The following is an 18,101-nucleotide window of genomic DNA, read 5'->3' on the forward strand; positions in this document are numbered from 1 at the left end:
CTGCGTGGTGAAGTTTGGCCCAAACCTCGTGATCGACATGATGTGGGGAGGGCCTTTATCCATCAGCGGATTGAGATAGGGCTGTAAATGATTAATTATTATAATGAGGTTCAACCCAGACAAAGCCAAGATGGGTCAAACATAAGCAGACCAACTTAACCATATAAAGCTGTTGCAGATATTATTTTTTGGCAAGGCGGTCCCATATATGTCGAGCACAGAGAGATGGCTGCATTAATGTGTCTGGCCCAGAAGACCCGAAGCTTTGCGTGGATCAGCAGGCCAGGCAGCTTCCACGCAGCATTACGCAGCCACGGCACAGATTTCTGCAGCGAGGACAGAGCGTAGCCTAAAATTACCCAGGTTCGTGAACTCCTCCGCCCCCTCACTAACCTCACCGTCACCCACGCGCTGAAATATAAAGGACCTAGTGAAGGTGCCATGGGGGTTGAGTGATGGTGCAGTGGTCAGTGCACTGTGATATGAGCTGCCCGGCCTTGGCTAACATCAACGATGAGTAAGGCTAATATACTTTTATCACAGTAATCTTTAGTAGGATTCATAGCTGAGGTGCGCTGGCCAATTTTTTTTTTTATCCCCGGAAAGGTCACCGAGTGAGGTAGGTAGGTAGGGTGGTCCTCCCCCACGTTTGGCATTTTTGAAAGGGAAAAATAAAGACACCCGCTTGATTTAGTGCGTTTTACAGCCTTTTCCGAAGTCTCAAACTCACGATTTCCGTTAGCACCGTCATCGTCACGTCTTTAACAAACTATGGTCGCACCCCAATGACCAAAAAACGTATCCCAGGGAGGCCTTCATCCAGCAGTGGATTGACAAAGAGCTGTACACTAAATGATGGTGGCATGCGGCCACGCTCGTGATTTGTTGTCGTGCAGAAACAGCTGCGCCGCTCGCAGCAAAAAAAAGTGTACATCTTGACCCCCAGCTGAGATTTGTCAACGTACAAAGCCCCAATTCCAGTCAATTTCTAATTTAATCACCGCTCCTATGCAGTGACACTGCCACCTTCTGGCGTGCGTGTCTCGGCGAATTATAATATATGTTTGTGTAATTGGTGACATTGCACATAATTTGATACACCATTACTATAACTCCATGTTCCTTAAGTCTTGGCATCTTCCCCACTGGTATAGAAAACCCCCTTCCCACGTCCCCGTCCTCCACTCATTCTTGTCCTGGGCCACCTCCATGGCCATTCTGCAATCCTTCATGCGCTGGCTCACCACTTTATGCTTTTTCCAGCCACAGCGATTTAAGCGATAGGGTGATGCCGATTATGAAACCCTTTTTAGTGTACACTCTCTGCTGAAGAAAAATGCATTATCGTTACTATAATTCTGTGCACCCTGCCTCAGTGCTCCCGGTCTTAACCAACCGCCACTGACCCACGTGGTGAAGTAACTCTTGACGACCCGCGCGGAATGGGAAGACTCTCATCCAGCAGTGAATTGACAAGGAACCAAGACCGTAGCCATGGAGTCAATATTAGGGGGGACCAAATCTTCCAGGGGGGTATGGGGGTTCCACCCCCCCCCCCCCCAGAAAAAAAAATCTAAATTTGAAAACGAATTTCCTGCCTAAAATATAAACAAAATTCACTAACACATAGGATGGACTTTTTATTTATTTTTTACAATAATGTCTAATAGTGTATTGTATTGCATTGCTGTTTATTTATTTATTCTTTACCTTTTCTTGTTTCATTGTATGCAATGGCAGAGATTAGGGATTAATGAAGTTCAACCATAACCACAATCATATTAACATAAATCTATTTTATAGCAATATATTGGGGGGGGGGACATTTTGAGCATATTTGAGTATTGGGGGGGATGTGTCCCTCTCCAATATATATTATAGTTACGGCCTTGCAAGGAACACTGGGCCGTGCCATAGGAATATAGAATTGCCACCACAGGCTCTGAGCTATCTATCCTATAATAACACGTGATAATACAAAAGGTCATGAGTGTGGGAGTTGTCATCATGAAAGAGGCCTATCGAGCAGTGGATTGAAACTGATTCATTTATGATTTTAAAAAATGTATTACAACACTGCAAACATAATTAAGTTGATTAACAATGAAACTCATCGTTCTGTATAAATATTGTTTTAAATGTAACTTCACACTATAAACGACACAGACTTTATATTGGTATCAATGATGTATCGATCTCGATTCCGAACGATCACGACACACGCGTAAAATGTGCAAGTGTAAGAATCAACGCTCCTAAAATTCATATATCTCCACTGCAATAAGGGACATTTAAACCCCACAACAACCGGTGGCTGTTGCATGTATCATGAACTAAAATGTAAAATCTATTGCTGGTAAGAGATTGTCGACAACTTGGGGAGGCTTTCATCCAGCAGTGGAGAATCATGGTCGCGGGGTGTTGACTAAACACTGCGGTATAGATTCTGATCAAAGCAAGTGTTGTAATCGTGATCAAAGCAAGTGTTGTAATGCCTCGATTCCCGAGCAACTTGAACAGAATCGGGGTTTTTTTCTTCTAAACCTATCGGACAAGATCTTGAAAGTCATTTGACTTGACAACGCTAATCTGGACGTTGCACACATACTGAGCGTATAATGGATATCTTGATTTCGTCACAATGCCTTGCTGTTGTTGAATGCACAAAAAGCAATTGGCCAAATATCTCACGCAAGACCTCCCTTAAGTGAGGCATTTCTGGATACATTACTTATCAATATTTTACAATTCTTACTATGTTCATAGTGATTAACAGGTATTAAATGAAGTTTTTTTTTTCTATCAACTGGGCGATGCTTGTATGCTAAGACTTAATATAGTTTTGAATAGTTTTGGGCATTGTCCAAGTCTGCTAATCGTTCGGAATATTTCGAAATTAAACTTCAAAACCACCAGAGTTTGATTTTTGTCTCTGGTGGTGGTGGCAAAGTGGTTAGCGTCACTACACTACAAACCCAGAGACCTAAATTTTGATTCCGAATTACGGCTAACATCAGTGGTGACCTGTATCAGAACCGGTCGTGTGCTTCCCTTGGGTCATCCACTCAGCTCTAAATCAGTACCTGGTGTGGTGGGTAAACATCACCACTGGTGAGACAACGCCGGCCGTGGAAGGTGCTGACCACTACCACCACCACCACCTCGCGGACCATGCTCGCTAACAGCGCTTGCCCCAACGGCTTGTTAAATGCTACACGTGGGATATTTGGCTTTGTTTAACGCAACGCCTGTGAGACATTTAATCAAACCTCGACGACTACTACGACTACAGCGCTGGATCGGTGTAAACGGCTGTGAGAGCCCTTAAACCTTCTAGATTTAAAGCTTTCGTGACTGCAAGGATCCATACTCTTTGGTTCTATTCGGTAAAGTCACGTAGGTAAAAAAATAAAACAACAAAAAATCACGACGTTTCGACCACAACACAAGTGGCCTTCATCAGGTGAAGGGACCAACCTGTCCAGAGGACAGCGTTGGAGTGAAAAAAAGTCAAGCGCAGGTCGCCTCCTTTAAGCTGTGAGTGGGTAAACAGAAAAGATGCCTTGACAAAGGAATTAGCATAAAATGTAAAGCTGTGCAAGCTCGCAAATAGCATCAAAAATACATTAGCACCACCGTGAGAGTTTGGGATGCCAAGCTGTTTCTCCCTCCATACAGAAACAACCACTTGATACTCCGGTCAAAACCATCACACTACCATATATAGCAGGCGTTACTAAAAAGATTTCCAAAATTCTAAACAAACACAAGATCCAGGTCCGGTTCAATACAGTGCACAAAATTCGTGATCTGATCCCATTCGTGAAGGATGTCATTCCTGACTTACAGTACCCCGGGGTTTACAAAGTGAGTTGTACCTGCGGTGATTGCTATATCGGGGAGACAAAGCGACATGTCTCTGACCGAATTCGCGAGCACAAATCAGATTTGAAACACGGCAAAACGAATTCTTCTGCCGTAGCTGATCATTGTTACAACGCTGTGGGTGATCACGATATAATTTTCTCCGATACCAAGGTTCTTTGCAAACCCACGGGTTTTTATCAGAGATTTGTTCACGAGGCAATTCAGATCTACAAACACAGACACAATTTCAACCGAGATGGCTTCAAATTAAGCAACCATTGGAAAGATGTTCTAAATCGAACCAAACGTTAAAGGAATTTTTAATGGTACAGTATGTTCATTCAATTAGTGGCATCCCAAACTCTCACGGTGGTGCTAATGTATTTTTTATGCTATTTGCGAGCTTGCACAGCTTTGCATTTTATGCTAATTCCTTTGTCAAGGCGTCTTTTCTGTTTACCCACTCACAGCTTAAAGGAGGCGACCTGCGCTTGACTTTTTTTTCACTCCAACGCTGTCCTCTGGACAGGTTGGTCCCTTCACCTGATGAAGGCCACTTGTGTTGTGGTCGAAACGTCGTGATTTTTTGTTGTTTTATTTTTTTACCTACGTGACTTTACCGAATAGAACCAAAGAGTATGAGCCCTTAAACCTCTACGGTCACTCGCAGCAGTCCATGCCTCCGGCGCTGAGAAGTCCCGTGTCCATCTCGATCAGACGCAGCCCGGTCAAACGATGCTTCCAATCGCCAATTAAAACATGGGCCTGGTGTGATATCTGATTAGCCTCACATTGGGCGCCTTCGGCTGACAGCACCGCACGAGCAGCAGGAACGAGAGCAGCAGGAGCAGCACGACCACTATGCTCACGAGCACGACGAACCCGGCCCGGTGCCAGCCCACGCCGCCACGGTCAACGCCGGGCACCAGATCCGACACGGCCTCCGTGGCGCACGACTCGCATCGCGCCCCGCACGGAGCAGGCGGTGTGGCGGAGCGCGTTGAATGCTTCGTGGTCGAGGTCGGAAAATGCCCCTCTGTTGTCGGCCCTGCAGAGGAGTTGACGACTGGAGGAGACGGAGTGTCCGGCGAAGTACCACCGGGCCGACGACCGGAGGTGACTCCTTCCACCGTGAAAGCCTCGCGCGTGCTTCTTGCCGTGGTCGTTATCGTGGAAGGAGCGGGCGAGGTGGAGCACAGGGGGTCGAGCCACGCGTCCATGTTCACCAGCTCCACCGTTTCCAGTAACAGGGGGCTGTCGCACCGCGGCTCCGTGTTGCCCAGGGAGATGGAGCGACCGGCTAGCCACGCGCCGAGCGGCCGGGCGGCACAGTCACATCGCCACGGATTGTCGTGCAGCGTGAGGTTGGCAACGGCGCGCAGGTCCTCGAAAGCCAGCGGCTCGTCGAGCGACGAGATGTTATTGGAGTGCAGCTGCAGGTTGAGCAGGGCAGACAGGCCCCGGAAGGGGCTGCCGGCGAGGAATGACAACCGGTTCGAGTGCAGCGACAGCGACTGCAGCGAGGAGAGGTCACGGAAGAGGCCGGTTGGCAGCGTGCGCAGCAGGTTGGTGTGCAGCGAGAGCTCCGTCAGGCTGGTCAGGTTCTGGAAGGTGTCCGGGTGCAGGTCACGTAGGTGGTTCTTGCTCAGGATGAGCAGCTCGAGGCTCTGCATGCGGGAGAAGAGGCCGCCCGGCAACGAAGTGAGGTTGTTGCTGTACAGCCAAAGCTCCCGCACCTTGACGAGCGGGTCGAAGACGCCAGCGGGGAGCACGGAGATTTGGTTGGAGAAGAGCGACAGGTCGTTGAGCTCCCGCAGGCTGCGGAAGACGCCCGCGGGCAGAGTCGTGAGTGCATTCCGCGACAGACCCAGCTTCATGAGCGACTCCAGACCGTCGAACAAGTCCGGCGGCAGGGACCGCAGCGAGTTCCCGAACAGCATGAGCTCCTGCAGGGACCTCAGCGGGTGGAACACCGTCTCCGGTAGGGAGGTCAGACGGTTCCGAGACAGCCAGAGGCCGGTCAGGTTACCGAGGCCGACGAATATGCCCCCCGGGAGGTCGCTCAGCTGGTTTCTCTCCAGGCTGAGGTTGCGGAGCTGAGCGAGGCGCGAGAAGACGCCCTCTTGCAGGTCCTCGATGCGGTTGTCGTTGATCCACAGCTGCTGCAGCCGCCTCTGCTCGTCGAAGATGCCTCGCGGGACACCTCTCAGAGCGTTCCCGTAGAGGAAGAGCTCCAACAGCTCGGGCGTTCGCTCCAGGAGCTCCCGCGGCAGCCGGGCAAGCCGGTTGTTCGAGAGGGACAAGCGGGCGAGACGCGGGCACCGGTGGAAGACATCGGGCGGCAGGGACTCCATCGCGTTCTTCGAGAGCGCCAGCGAGGTCAGCTGCGGCAGCTGCGCGAGGGCGCCGGAGGGCAGCGAGGAGATACGGTTGGCCATCAGCTGCAGGTCCGTGGTGAAGGAGGGCAGCCCCGTGGGCAGCAGGCTGAGGCCCAGGCCATTGCAGTGCACGGAGCCCCGGATTGGGCAGGTGCATTGCGGGGGGCATGTGGCAGCATCGGAGGGGAGAGGGCAGCCTGCGAGCAGCAGGCTCAGCAGCAGGCTCAGCAGCAGGCTCAGCATGGTCGTGGCAGCGGCCAATGAAATCTGCACAAGGGGTTAGGTGTGGACCTGACTTCGGGATGTCCAATGCACAGCAGATGAGCGTGACTGATGTATTTTCTGCTCGTCTAGAATGGGTAGAAATTTGATGTAAATATGGCCAAGTCTATATGCTTGTAGCTCGAAAAATCCCCAAAGCCAACAATTTTTAAAAGTTACGGCTTGGAGGGTAATTGGTTACACTCGAAGGTTTAATGTCATGGAAGGATCGAGGTTTAAGACCCGCTAAACACTTCAACATATACGATCTCCGACATCAGCGGAGCAAGTCATTTGCCTCCCGTGGAATGTGATGTGAAAAACTGAAATATGGATAAAGGCAGCTTCTGGCTCCTTGTTGTATGCACGTAGACTCTTTTTATGTGTGTATGGGTGTGACTGTAATTTACACTATGTAATAAATATAGACACAGCGTGTTTGATTTAGTTTACAATCTCTATGCGTACTATATATGCACATAAATGTACAAGAAAGTCCACAATTTCTGTATTTGTTCAATGATTATGATGTTAACTTAATCCTATATTACACCAACCCACTTTCTCTTCTCTAAACATGGGTTACATTTGCTAACTAATGAATTGCGCAGTATATTGTACGGGAATATGTTTTTACCAATTAATTATTTTCTAGAATCATGTTTGATGACGGGTTGATCCGCAGTTATGTATTTAACTTTCCTACATTGTGTGTGTTAATGTCTACAACTTCGTCATTAAATGTTACACGGCAATATGTTACGTATATTAATTAGAGGTTCACAACACTCGCTACGTATAGTATATAAATATAACGTTAATGTCACATCGTAGGTTGTAGACTTACTGTGAAGTTTGAACTCTTAGCTGCCCCATATGACTGGTGCTGCCCTGGGTCGCTGTCACCTGCTCTTCTGCCTTGCCCCTTACTTTCCCTCTCTGTCCACGTGGATCATGACCACTGCCTCCCCACCACCACCCTACCCCGCCACCGCCACTCCCCCCACGAACCACTCACTCGGTCCTGCCCTTGCCTCTGGTACCACCACTGCCCCCTTTCACTTATCCTTCCTGTTTACCCAACACCTCACATAAGGGTGCCCCCCCCCCCCACAGTATATTTACATGCTGTACCCAGAAAGAAAATAAGGGAGCAGTGGTTAGCGCAATGCTTCTTCGTCTTTCAGGGGAGGGCACAGGACGCGGAATAGATACTGTGCAGGAGAAATATTGAATATGCCCGTGGAAATTCGGTGCCACTTTCAGCAACAAAACGCACTCGTACACAAGCCCTGTTTGGTGATCGTTGCACCATGGCAGGGTCCGTTTTTGGTAGTGGTACGTTTATTTGTATGTGTGTTTACAGGTTTTTTTTTTCTTCCGGCCATGGCTGTATTTGGGTACACATTGTAAACGTGTTATTTTTTGACTGCACCGTGTAAATGTGCCACTTGTCAGTTTAGATGACAGTGGGGGATGGTGTCGCAAGGTTCCAAGCTGCTTATCAAGGCAAGCCCATAAGACGCGGCAGTTGCGTACGTGTGGGAGAGAAGATACCATAGAACGTTTAACGAGTGTATATTAATGTGTAAGACGTTAATCCTAAATATTACATAATTTAAGCTGTGCGAGACTTATGCGGCATGGTATAAACCTTCCGGCCAGCCACACCACTGCCAGAGTTTCACACAAAACGCCCTCCTCCTCTGAATGTAAATAATATTTTTTTTTTTGCCAGCGCTCAACTTCTTCAAAGGGGCCGTCCATAAATGACGTCACGCGATTTTGAACGATTTTTGCCCCCCCCCCCCCTCGTCACACGGCGTCACAAAAAGACAGACCCCCCCCCTCAAATATGACGTCACAAAGCTCTGCCCCCCCCTAAAAAAACATGCTTCAAATCGCTTTAAACTATTGTTATTGTAGTGCGTATTTAATGTGGCGCTGCACTCTGATGTTGAAGGAGAAAATATTTATTAAAAAGTCTAATTTATTAAGTAGAACGTGTCTATATTTGTTTAAAGTTGCGCATTTTGATGTGACGTCACATTTCTCACACCCCCCGCCCCTCGCGTCACACATCGTCGCAAATGTCTGACCCCCCCACCCCCAGGTGCGTGACGTCATTTATGGATAGCCCCAAAGGTCAATTTGCCCTTCCTTCAACTCGACGTTTCGTCGCCCAGCTTTTCAGCCCTCGATTCGATCGCCCTCGTGCAACGTTGACTCTGTGCGGTGGCAGTGCAAGGCAAAAGCAGGCTAAGCAACTGCTTGGGGGCCCTCCTCCAAGTAGCTCAAGGGGCCCTATATCCATGAAGAATACGGTGCATCTAATAAGCACGAAATATAACTCTTAACAACCAAAGCTGATTACCATACGAAGCCAATTGATCTCTTTTGTTTCGCAATTTCTCTCATCTTACTGCATATCCATCTCATGTCTGTTATTTTACTACGAGTTTTATAAAAAAAAAAATAAAGTCTGCTTAGGGCGCCTCATTGGCCCAGGCCCCACCACTGACCACGTGATGGGGTCATTCAGCGACGAATTGAGACAAAGGCTGGGGCTGTGTGGACACATCTCGGATCAATACCACATTTCAGGTCGATAACACTGCAATAAGGCAGGTGTAATGATACTCTAATAACACACTTAAAGCCAACGGAACGTCACCAAATAATACGTCTAATAATACAGTGCTGTAATAATATAGGTGGGGAGCGGTTGTGCAGCGGTGAACGCGCTGCGATTCGATTCCGGCGAGCCAAGTTCGGTTCCCGCTCAAGGCAAGCACCAGTGGCAAATGTCTAAACCGGCCCTGGGCCTCACCTAGGTAGACTCAGCCTTCGATAAGTACTGCATCTGGTGTGACGTGTAAACTAGGGAGACAAAGGCGGCCGGGCGTGGTGTTGGCAACCCACCCCCTCGCGTGCCGTGCCGGCCTTCATCGGTGTTCGTGAACAGCACTTGCCCCAAAACTCTGTAATGGCTATACGGTGGGGGGGGGGGGGGGTCTCTATTTCATAATTATTATAATAATACGTGATAAATCTTAAAGAACCGCACAAGAATAAATTGAATGAAGAGTGCCCAAAGAAGCATCGAGTTACACGCTGGAAATTGCATTGAGAGACAGGAAAAAGCTTGAGCACATGGATTAGATAACAGATAACATGCCGTTTAAAGACAGAATTCAAACTTTTTGGGGAAAGGCAAAGTAGGCTTGGGCAGGACATTTCTCTTGGGAAGGGAATGCTGATGATGGACGATGGTGAGGAATTATTACGGGGTGGCATCCAGTAAATGGAACGTGTCGAAGAGGTTTCGCGCGCACGCGGGAGATGGAGCAATGCAATTAACTCGTGTCCAGGAGCTACAGGTGAACCGAAGCATCGCGGGAGAAGGCGGCGGAATTGGGGAGAGGTCTTCATCAAGCAGTCGATTGACCCAGGCTGATGAGTTTTGATGATAGAAATTAAAATAGGTAGGTCATGGCTAGCAATAATAAACTGTAAATATAAAGGTGCAGGCCCTGAAATTAGTTGCTCACCACACTGCTGGTGGAGCGGCCTCTGCTTCAGAGAGCTTCCCCGGAGGGAATTTGGCCAATTGTGCCACGCTGGGGCAGACGTTTTTGTAAGACGTGGGAGTCGCCACACTTTCACCCACCACACACACACTCAACCTGCTAATAAGACTGGTGAACACGTGGGCGGGGGGGGGGGTAAAGTGTGGGCACTTACACCTTTCACGGGAGGCGTCTGGCCAGTATGGAAGAGTAGGCCAAGTACCCTAAAGACACGAGAGGAAAGCTCTCGCGAGTCGAGGCCGTTCCGGCAGCAGTGGCGTGAGCAGGAAATTGCAGGGCTGCACTTTTACCGTTGTGAATATATGCAGACACACATACACTGCACACACGTATCACTCTGTGCATACGTGCTGAGGTGCAACTGACGACACGGTTCTTTAGTAGGGGCTGATGCCAAGGTTTATTAAGGGCTACTGCCGGTAACTTATTAAAGGCTTACGCCCAACAGGTGACAACCCTAATATCTCCCCAGGGGAAAGGGTTACTGGGAGGTCCCTAGCTCCACCCAGGCTATGCGTGATCTCCCCCCCCCCAGCACCGACCGAGGGATCACCCAACTCGGTCGGCCGAGTGAAGTAGTCACTCACGCCTGGCGCTGATCCCCCCTACCCTGGATCCCGACTCCCCCAAACTCTCTCCGTTCCTGGCCCTTCGCTACGACCCCCTCTACGTCACGGGTTCCCCCTTATATATCCCCCGTAACTTCTGACGTCATCCCTTTTCACCCCCCCCCCCCCCCCCGAGTGACATGACGTCCTCCACTACTCCTCTACATATGTATGTACACAGTGCACACAGACGCGCGTGCGTGCGCGCGCGTGTGTGTGTGTGTAACACGGCACTCTATGCACTGCGAGTCTCGGGCATGGGAAATGTAGTGGAAGAAAACTCGGATTTGGTTGCTCGACGCCCTCGGGGCAAATAGAAGCAAGGATTTCTATTCGAGGGCATTTTACGTCAAAACCTTCGGAAAAGGCTCCTGCCTCTTTCTCGTCATCATTTCCTCCTCCTTCTCCTTCCTCTCTACCCCTCCTTCACCCGTCACCACAGTAGCGCCCACCCCCAGGTAAGGTCATTGCGATGCAACACAGCACACGTAGCATTACAACGTAACGATGATGGTGGTGGCAGTGCGATGTGATGTTGGTGGTGATGGTGATGTTTGATGCGACAGATCGCTTACCAAATACAACATCATAAACATTATGGTGGTGGTAATGAAGATAAGTTAGTAACGTGATGTTGCTATTGGTGGTGGTGTAGTTATTGTCATGCAACAATACATGGTCACAATGGTGATAAGTGTGCGATGTGGTGATTGTGAACGCGATGTTGGTATTGATGATGGTGGTGGTGACGTGCGATGCAACACACATACCATTGCAACATCATGATGCTGTTTATGAATGTGTGATGTGATGATGTGCATGATGTTGGTATTGATTGATCACGATGATGGTGGTGATAAATGTCAGACGTGATGTGGAATGTTGTTTGATAATGGTGTGGTGATGATTGTCAGATGTGATGACGAAACGTGATGATAATAAGTCATTCATGAATTATTTATCTGCATGAATGTTGATATTAATGATTTAAGTGAAATTATCATTTTAATTCAGACACGGTAATGATGTGTTGGTGCCGGTTTTGGTGATGAAATGTTGAAGATGATGGTCTTTTGATGTTAACGATGATAACGGTGGTGGTAACGGTGATGTGGTCGTAGTGGTGTTTGAAGATGATGGTGTCGAGGATGTTGGTGTATGATGGTAATAATGATAATGGCCTGGTGCACGTGGTAGCGAAGATGATGACCTTGGTGATGTTGATGGATGATGGTCGTGGTGACGATGATGACAATGATGATGGTGCACGTGGTGGTGGTGGTGGTGGTGATGAAGATGCAGACGATGATAGTCTTAATGATATTGACGGCTAACGGTGGTGATGGAGATGTTGAAGAGGATGGTCTTAGTGACGACGACGATGATGGCGATGGTGACGACGTCGATGATGATGATCCCAAATCAGCTGTTCTATTTGAGCAGCGCGCGCGTGCGCGATATTGCGGGCACGTGTGCTAGATACTATCGTCCAATATCATGCGTAATCGGCACAGTATACACTCTATACTGTATTCGTCCATTTCTCTCGCGCATATTTCCTCCTCCTTTGCTGTATTCCCTCTCACATCGCTCACCGACATCTCAGGCAGTCTATCTCTTAACATCGGCATCTTATTTCCTTTAAGATATCTCATCAGCCGGCTGGCATCTTGAACAATTTCAGTGCGCGTACGGTGTTTGGTGGCGGCGGCGTGTCGGTCACAGTATATTTTCTTAACGTTTCCCTTCTAGTATTTTATACCAAGTCATAGTCAAACAGCATCATTTTTATTTTATTTTTTACACGTGGTGCGTTTTTTGTTAAGGTGTAGTATTTGAGGGGGGAGTGGCGGTGCGGGGTGCTGATTTGGTATTTATGGTCGAATTTAAATCACCGGACGGCGATGGTTCAAGCCAAGAATTAAAGTCAGCCGGTCAGTGCGCATATATACCCATTTACAATAACACAACAAATACTACTTATTCATAATATTGGTCATGGAATAATGTTGGTATGACTGTCATGAGATCTATACCTTGGTAAAAATGTGTAAAAATGTGTTCGTGAATATAGGGGAAAACCCCACTTACGTGCTGTGCAGTGCACCCATGACATCACACGCAAGTGGAAGCATTGATTGTAGCTGTATTCATATACAATCATTTATTCAGGAACTAGTATATATTTTTTCTTACAAAAATATATACACGATGTATTTATAATCCTTTAAAATACATAAATCGCCATTATACATTTAAATGACAACAAATGTCACCATTGTATTGTATGGCCTTCATTTCCATATTACACACACACACCATTACACATTTAACATTGATATATTTAACTGAATTGCCCATATTTTTATTCGTAAATGCACTTGTACAGTATATCGCTTTTGTCGTCGATCCACTGCTGGATGAGTGCCTCCCTCGCCCACGCCGCGTCCGTCATTGCGGAGTAGTTGACCATACTTCACCACGCTGGGGTTGGCCAAAGCCAGGGGAGCATAGGTAAATGTGGACGCCTATTAGACTACAGCACAACAGTGAATGTGTGCTTCTACTGCCGTCTGCTGGGCAACCACGAAGCAACATTCCCCCCCTCCCCCCCCCAGAGCAGCCTGTAACACCCGCTGTGGTCATCCATCCAAATCATTGCTATCCATTCTCGACTCCGCTGAGCTTCCGAGATCTGACGAGGTCGGAGACACATGCCGGCTGATGTGGCCCTGCACGTGTGCTGCTCGTATTCACCATCAGCAGCAGCAGCAGCCTTGATCAATCCACTGCTGGATGAAGGCATCTCCCCAAGTCGCCGTCCCCCCTAAGGGGTTCAGCGCATTAATTCGTATTGTCTTTTGTCTTTGCATTTACAAACGCCGCGCACCGGGGTTTGAGTGAATGATGCGTTGTTGTTTTTTTTTTGTATTAACGCCGCGTGAGACTCTGGTGGAACACTACTCTGCGTACACAAAAAATGATCTACAGAAAGGAAACCGGTTCGATTCCCGCTCCACGGCCAAACGTCAAGTGACCCAATATCCCAACAACAACAAAAAACCCGCCCCTGCTACTACTGGCTCCGTGTGTGTCAAACATCACCACTGACGGGGAGACAAAGGCGGCCGGGTTTGCGGCGTGCGTGCACACACCGGCGCGCACTCGTCGTTCCCGGCCTCGTTTCGGGCATTCGGAGGTGCTCGCCGACGGCACTTGACCCCGGCGTTCTGTGCAGGCTACACGGGGGATCTTTGCCTTTAGCCTTGCGCTGCCGATGCAGGGCAGGGGCAGGGCTGTCGTGGAAGGAGCTGTTTGTTGCACAGCGAGAAGCAGCAGAGGCTGCTGCTGCTGCATTGCTTTGTCTTCAATGGGCATCGCCGAGTAATTTGGTGGGTATCGTTTTCCGCGTGTGTCTGTGCAGGTGTGGGTGGTGTGAATGCATTGGCGGGCGGGCCGGGCGGGGGGGGAGCGGTGGCGCAGCGGTTAGCGCTGCTGCGCTACGAACCCTGGCCACCCGAGTTCGATTCCGGTGGCTCACGGTGCCAATAGCGTCGGCGTCGTCGGCGAATATCTTGCACCGGTCGTCGTCGGCCTTAAGACGAAGGAGCGTGCGTGTGTGTTTGTGTGAACATCAGCACTGGGGTCTGAGACAGAGGCGGCTGGGTCGCACCACCTCCATCGTGTCGGCACGGCCTTCATAGGTGCTGCTCGCTGACATCACTTGCCCCAACAGTCTGTAAACGGCTACATGGGGGATCTTTGTCTTTAAAGGTCTATTGGTATGGGTCTGTGTGTGCAGGTGGGTTTATGTTGGTATAAGAATGTGTATCGGATGGTTGGTGTTTGTACGTGCGAGTGTATTGGTGCGTCGTGAGAATACGTTCATTGATTTGTGTATGTCTTTGCATCTATGTGTCTATTGGTTTATTGTGTCTGTTTTGTTGTGTGTGTATAGGTCTCTATATGTGTATTGGTGTGTGAATTTGCGTGCTCTATTTTCCCATAATAATGGTGTGTGTGTGCATGCGTATACACACTTACCAATAGAATGAGCATCTACATACGAATATAGAATGTCTGTAGAATGTGTCTATGTGGGTATACTGCAGATCAATACGAATAGGTCTGTTGCTATGTGACTACCGTTCATGTATAATGTGTGTATTAGTGTGTGTGTGTGGGTAATGGTGAGTGTGTATTAGTGTGTGTGGGTGGGTAATGGTGAGTGTGTATTAGTGTGTGTGTGTAATGGTGAGTGTCTATTAGTGTGTGTGTGGGTAATGGTGTGTATTAGTGCGTGTGTGGGTGGGTAATGGTGAGTGTGTGTTAGTGTGTCTGTGTGGGTAATGGTGAGTGTGTATTAGTATGTGTGTGGGTGGGTAATGGTGAGTGTGTATTAGTGTGTCTGTGTGGGTAATGGTGAGTGTGTATTAGTGTGTGAGTGGGTGGGTAATGGTGAGTGTGTATTAGCGTGTGTGGGTGGGTAATGGTGAGTGTGTATTAGTGTGTGAGTGGGTGGGTAATGGTGAGTGTGTATTAGTGTGTGAGTGGGTGGGTAATGGTGAGTGTGTATTAGTGTGTGTATGGGTAATGGTGAGTGTGTGTTAGTGTGTCTGTGTGGGTAATGGTGAGTGTGTATTAGTGTGTGAGTGGGTGGGTAATGGTGAGTGTGTATTAGCGTGTGTGGGTGGGTAATGGTGAGTGTGTATTAGTGTGTGAGTGGGTGGGTAATGGTGAGTGTGTATTAGTGTGTGAGTGGGTGGGTAATGGTGAGTGTGTATTAGTGTGTGTGTGGGTAATGGTGAGTCTGTTGCTATGTGACTACCGTTCATGTTACCAACTGAGTGCACATTTACTGTGAATATGAGTGCGTCTCATGTGTGTAAACATCACCACTAGAGAGACAAAGGCGGCCAGGAGTGGTTGCTGGCCACCCACCCACCCGCTCGTGTGTAGGGCTGAACGTTTTTGGGAAAATATCTCATTGCGATTTTTCTGGCATAGTGCGGTTTGATTTGCGATTAAAATTTTGTTAAGTCAAGCTTCAGTTCAATATTCACTGTGCAATAGATGTAAACACGTGATGATGGAGGGTTACCACGTGATACCATCAACATATGAACTGCTTTATATATTCTAATGCAAGGATGAGAACTTAAAAGATATTAATTGCTTCCAACATGTATTTCTTAGAATGTTTTAATTGAAATCGAACAAAAGTAATAGGACTTCTCAAATCGCAACCTTTGCGATTTGCCAATCGCATTGTTTCTAATTGCGATTAATCGGTTTGAAATCGATTAATCGTTCAGCCCTACTCGTGTGCCACAGTGCCGGTGGCCTTCATAGGGTGCTTGCTCGCTAACAGCACTCGCCCCGAAAGTCTGTTAACAGGCTACACGGGGGATATTTGTCTTTGTGCATCTGCCAATCGTCTCGGTAAACCCCACGGCACCTACCTCTGACTCCCCCCCCCCCACCTTCTGCCAGCAGCAGAGCCTTCCACATTCCACGAGGTGCACCTAGCCTGGCACAAGCGACGCGGAGACGTCGCTGCAGCTTAGTGGCGAATGGCCCGTGACAGTTGTGGCCATGAGTGGTGTGAGTGTGTTTGTGTGTCAATATGCCCGGACGATTATATTAATGCGTGTGCTTAATTGTCCCGGCTACGGCACCGCATGTGGGGCACTTGTCAAAATAATGCCGCTCTGTGTGTGCATTGTTTTCGTTTTGTTGGTGAGTGTGGATACGTTGAATGTGCATTAGTAAGTTGTGTCTTACTGGTCTGTGGTGTCTGTCTGTATACGTGTGTGCATAGGTCTGTATGTGTGTATTGGTGTTTGTGTGTGTGAATGTGTGTACTCTATTTACCCTATTTGCAAGCGCGAATTTCATCATCGCTTGCAGCTGGGGTTGGCATCGTCCTCCACACCTCCTGATGTCGAGGGTAAATGGGCGAGGTTTAGGACTGTCACTCATGTAGCTGCATTGGCTGCTTTGGGTACGCGGTCCAGACCTCCCCAGAGACCCTGGCTGACAGAGGAGGTGTTCAGGATAGTTGAGAAAAAGCGACAGGCCCACTGTCATCGGCTACAGAATCCCACGTCAGAGAATGAGGAGGCTTACCGCAGCCTTCGCTCGGAGGTTCGGAGAGCCGTGAGGCGCTGCAAGGATGGGTGGTGGTCGCGGGTTGCTGAGGAGATGGAGTCTGCCTCAGTGGCCCGCGATCACAAATCTCTATTTAACTCGATCAAAAAAGTAACCTGCAGCGCCACACCTATTACCATCATTTGGGGAAAAAACGGTGATCCAATCTCTGACCCCCAGGAACAGGTTCGCAGATTTGCTGAGCATTTCTGTGAGGTCCTGGGGGAGGGAAAATCCCTCAGCCCGGAAAACATCGTGGCACAAAGTGGGGATGACCCTGCTGAGGCTGCGGTGCCGAAAATATTGGAAGAAGTCACCCCCTGTGAGTGGCTGGCTGAGGTGCCATCTGTTGAGGAAGTACTGAAGGCGATCCGGAGTCTGAGACCAGGAAAGGTAGCGGGCAGAGATGATCTCCCAAGTGAAATGCTGAGGGAGGGTGGCGTTTGTGCACAGACTGCCCTATATGACATCATAACAACAGTCTGGACCACTGGACGGGTTCCGCAGGATTGGAAGGATACCCTGGTGGTCCCCCTCTTTAAGAAGGGCGACCACACAGACTGTAACAACTACAGGGGCATCTCACTCCTCAGTGTGCCAGGAAAGGTCGTGGCAAGGATTATTCAACATCGCCTTGCCAGGCACGCTGAGGAGAGGCTTGCAGAGCCCCAATGCGGTTTCAGGAAAGGGTGGTCCTGCACAGATGCCATATTTTCTGTCCGTCTGCTACAGCAGAGGTGTGGGGAATTCCAGCAAGACCTACATCTCTGCTTTATTGACCTGGTCAATGCCTATGATACCATCAGTAGGCCTGGGCTGTGGGTTGTTCTTCGTGCTTTTGGAGTCCCTGACCCTCTGCTCACGATCATTAAGGACCTTCATGATGGTGAGCGGGCCCGGGTAAAACTACATGGCCGGGAGTCAGAGCCATTCCCTGTACACCTTGGGGTGCGACAGGGATGTCCTCTGGCTCCCACATTATTTAACATCTATTTTGACCACGTAGTTCGTGAAGCCTTCAATAGCTGTACCGGGAGAATCTCCATTTGGTACAGATATAATGGGAGGCTGATCGATACCCAGGTGCGGTCAAGGGATGGCTCCCTATTGCTCAACCACGTTATGTAAGCCGATGATTGGGTAATAGCTGCTCATTCAGAAGAGGAGTTGGAGTCGCTGCTGATGAGACTAGAGCGTGCCACTAAGAGATGGGGCCTTACCATCATCCCCACAAAAACTAAGCACCT

At 48.8% G+C, this 18,101-nt stretch overlaps 3 protein-coding genes across 7 annotated transcripts in view; 2 read left to right on the forward strand and 1 right to left on the reverse strand.

The window, feature by feature from the left end:
* KDM1B (lysine demethylase 1B) overlaps positions 1-4,941 on the forward strand; it is a 44,328-nt gene extending 39,387 nt beyond the window's left edge. For both annotated transcript variants that reach the window (XM_076073774.1, XM_076073775.1), the window contains exon 23: positions 4,922-4,941. The gene's annotated coding sequence lies outside the window, so the exon portion shown is untranslated. The remainder of the gene's footprint in view (positions 1-4,921) is intronic.
* LOC116951650 (uncharacterized) lies at positions 4,414-7,471 on the reverse strand. Its single transcript, XM_032970445.2, has 2 exons — positions 7,354-7,471; positions 4,414-6,512 (listed from the first exon to the last, which is right to left on the reverse strand). Exon 2 carries the CDS (start codon positions 6,486-6,488, stop codon positions 4,620-4,622), a length of 1,869 nt encoding a protein of 622 aa, XP_032826336.2. The 5' UTR covers positions 6,489-6,512; positions 7,354-7,471; the 3' UTR covers positions 4,414-4,619.
* Positions 7,472-10,867: 3,396 nt separating this feature from the next.
* LOC116951649 (uncharacterized) overlaps positions 10,868-18,101 on the forward strand; it is a 61,955-nt gene continuing 54,721 nt past the window's right edge. Inside the window, exon 1 of one of the 4 annotated variants that reach the window (XM_032970444.2) lies at positions 10,868-11,162. The gene's annotated coding sequence lies outside the window, so the exon portion shown is untranslated. The other 3 variants (XM_032970437.2, XM_032970440.2, XM_032970438.2) reach the window with 3 other exon arrangements.

This window comes from Petromyzon marinus, chromosome 43, assembly GCF_048934315.1.
Source record: "Petromyzon marinus isolate PM22_M1 ecotype Great Lakes invasive population chromosome 43, UKy_Petmar_22M1.pri1.0, whole genome shotgun sequence".
In the NCBI taxonomy this organism is placed as follows: domain Eukaryota; kingdom Metazoa; phylum Chordata; class Hyperoartia; order Petromyzontiformes; family Petromyzontidae; genus Petromyzon; species Petromyzon marinus.